This window comes from Ursus maritimus, unplaced genomic scaffold, assembly GCF_017311325.1.
Source record: "Ursus maritimus isolate PB19 unplaced genomic scaffold, ASM1731132v1 scaffold_16, whole genome shotgun sequence".
Classification (NCBI taxonomy): domain Eukaryota; kingdom Metazoa; phylum Chordata; class Mammalia; order Carnivora; family Ursidae; genus Ursus; species Ursus maritimus.
The window spans coordinates 2,999,823-3,002,755 of record NW_024424008.1 but is presented as its reverse complement, the minus strand read 5'-3'; the positions used below and the strand labels follow the sequence as shown (position 1 = coordinate 3,002,755).

Genomic DNA, 2,933 nt, shown 5'->3' with positions numbered 1-2,933 from the left:
AGTAAGTTTCTAAGTGGCTTATTTGTTAGCCAAACAACAAAAGTCTTTACTGGTGATGAGTTGATAATATTGAGTATAATTTTTTGTAATACAATATTACCTGGGAAAAATAGCCTGAAGAAGGAAGTGATTAAGGCTCTTAGGGTTATAAAGGAATACACATGGAGATTACCGTTCTACTTTCCTCTATCCATGTTAAATACCAACTAACTTAAGAGCCAGTACTGTCTCAGGAGCATACAAAAATGAAATGAATAAATTATGTAAACAGGGTTATAGGCTTTTTACCAATTGAATGAAGACTTATCCACAACAAGATAAAGTGCCAAGATGACATTTGTGTCTCCAAGTTCATATTATAAGCGGTTTCATATTATCCCAGTGTATGTCACATTGACACACATTAACAAAGTAAATACCTGGAATGGATAGGTTATAGAATTGTCAAAATACCATTTTACCATTGGAGAGGATGTGGAGAAAGGGGAATCCACTTACACTGTTGGTGGAATGCAAGTTGTTATAGCCGCTTTGGAAAACAGTGTGGAGGTTCCTCAAAAAGTCAAAACTAGAGCTACCCTATGACCCAGCAATTGCACTACTGGGTATTTACCCCAAAGATACAGATGTAATGACAAGAAGGGCCATATGCACCCCAATGATCATAGCAGCAATATCCACAATAGCCAAACTCTGGAAGTAGCCGAGATGCCCTTCAAGAGACGAATGGATAAAGAAGTTGCGGTCCCTACATACAATGGAATATTACTCAGTCATCAGAAAGAATGATTACCCAACATTTGCATCGACATGGATGGAGCTGGAGGAGATTATGGTAAGTGAAATAAGTCAAGCAGAGAAAGACAATTATCATACGGTTTCACTTATTTGTGGAATATAAGGAATAGCAGGGAGATTGTTAGGAGAAGGAAGGGAAAAATGAAGAGAGGGGAAACAAAGGGGCAGATGAACGATGAGAGACGATGGACTCTGGGAAACAGACTGAGGGTTTTAGAGGGGAAGGGGGTAGGGGGTTGGGCTAGCCTGGTAAAGGGTATTAAGGAGGACACGTATCGCGGGGAGCACTGGGTGTTATACGCAAACAATGAATCATGGAACACTACATCAAAAGGTAATGATATACCGTATGGTGACTAACATATCATAATAAAAAAAATACCATTGTACCAAGAAGAAAAATAATGTAAGCCTACAATGAGCAGAAGAGTTTTCCATGTGGTAGCAATAGGTCTTATCCACTTCTGTGCTCTTTTCCCTGCACTGAGCTTCCCAAAAGTCATTTCAGCAGCTGGGTTTCATCCCAACAGAGAAGGGAAGAGAGCAGAAGAATCCCAAATAGGAAAATGATTGCTCCCCATTCAGTACACATTACTCTTCTTAATGTCTATGGGATGCCATTTCTAAGGCCTAAAGCCTTGCGGAAGGTCCGGCCAAGGGCATTCTTTACCTCATTATTTCTCAGGCTATAGATGATGGGGTTCAACATGGGAGTCACAACAGTGTAGGATAACGACAGCAGCTTTTTGCTCTCAGGAGAATTATTGGATTTAGGCCGGAAGTAGGTGAGGCTTGAAGATACATAGAACAGGAAGACAACAAGGAGGTGGGAGGAGCAGGTAGAGAAGGCTTTATGCTTCCCCTTAGCTGATGGAATCTTAAGGATGGCAGCAGCAATGTGAGTATAGGAACACAGGATCAGCAAGCAGGGTGTCATGACAACAAGAATGGTTCCAACAATTGCATAGATCTCAAACAGTGCTGTGTCTGCACAGACCAGCCTCAGCACAGGTGGGCTGTCACAGAAGAAGTGATTCACCTTGTTGGTGCCACAGAATGGAAAACTGAAGAGCCACGTGGTCTGCACAGTAGCTACGGGAAAGCCTGGAAACCAGGAGGCAATAGCCAGTTTGGCACGTGTCCTTTGGTTCATGATGACTGCGTAGTGCAAGGGACTGCAGATGGCTACATAGCGGTCATATGCCATGGTGGCCAGGAGGAAGCATTCATCAACTCCAAAGAAAAAGAAGAAATACATCTGTGTGGCACAGCCAAGGAAGGAGATGGTTGTGTCCCAGGCAAGCAGGGTCCCCAGCATCTTGGGCACAATGACTAGGTTGAAGCCAATCTCTAAGAAGGACAAGTTCCTGAGGAAGAAGTACATGGGACTGTGCAGCATGGGGTCAGCCAAGGTAACCAGAATGATGAGGCTGTTTCCCATCAGGGTGACCAGGTAGATGATTAGAAATGTCAGGAAGAGTAATGACTGTATTTCAGTAGGTAGGGAAGAGAAGCTCATGAGGATAAACTCCTCAACTCTTGTCCAGTTTCCTCCAGCCATAGACGTACAAATGAATCCCCAGCTGTGGTCATGGAGAGAGATTCTTGATTGGAAGAGTCAGACTCTGGATTTGATTTTCAGACTCTTTTTTAGTGTCAGGAGAAGAGGCAAGGTCAAGATCTCAGTTGGAAGAGGAAGGGCCTTGTATTGTCTAAGAATAAAGACACAAGGAAGAATGGCCAGAGCCTGAGCTCTGGAATGGGTAATAGTTCATCATTCCCTACCGTTACTCTTTTTTATGATCTTTTTGTGCTTTTTTTAAAACCATATTTACTAAAACAAATCAGATCATATTTACCACACCCATTTACTGCTGCACACTTAACACCTTTGAGGTGGGGTTAAGTGATATCTACTCTCCCGTGCTCATTGTGTCATTATTCACCATAGCTAAGATACGGAAACAATCTAAACGTCCATCAGTGGATGAATGGATAAAGAAAATGTCACACACACACACACACACACACACACACACACACAGGAATATTATTCAGCCATAACAAAGGCGGTAATCCTGCCATTTGCAGCAAACAACTTGGATGGACCTTGAGGGCATTAAGCTATGTAAATT

The 2,933-nt window shown here is 42.5% G+C and overlaps 1 protein-coding gene across 1 annotated transcript; it reads right to left on the bottom strand.

Annotated features, from left to right (window-relative positions):
* Nucleotides 1–1,405: 1,405 nt before the first annotated feature.
* Nucleotides 1,406–2,648, bottom strand: LOC103681396 (olfactory receptor 10A2-like). Its single transcript, XM_008710960.2, has one exon. It carries the CDS (start codon nt 2,357–2,359, stop codon nt 1,406–1,408), a length of 954 nt encoding a protein of 317 aa, XP_008709182.2. The 5' UTR covers nt 2,360–2,648.
* Between the last annotated feature and the right edge of the window lie 285 nt (nt 2,649–2,933).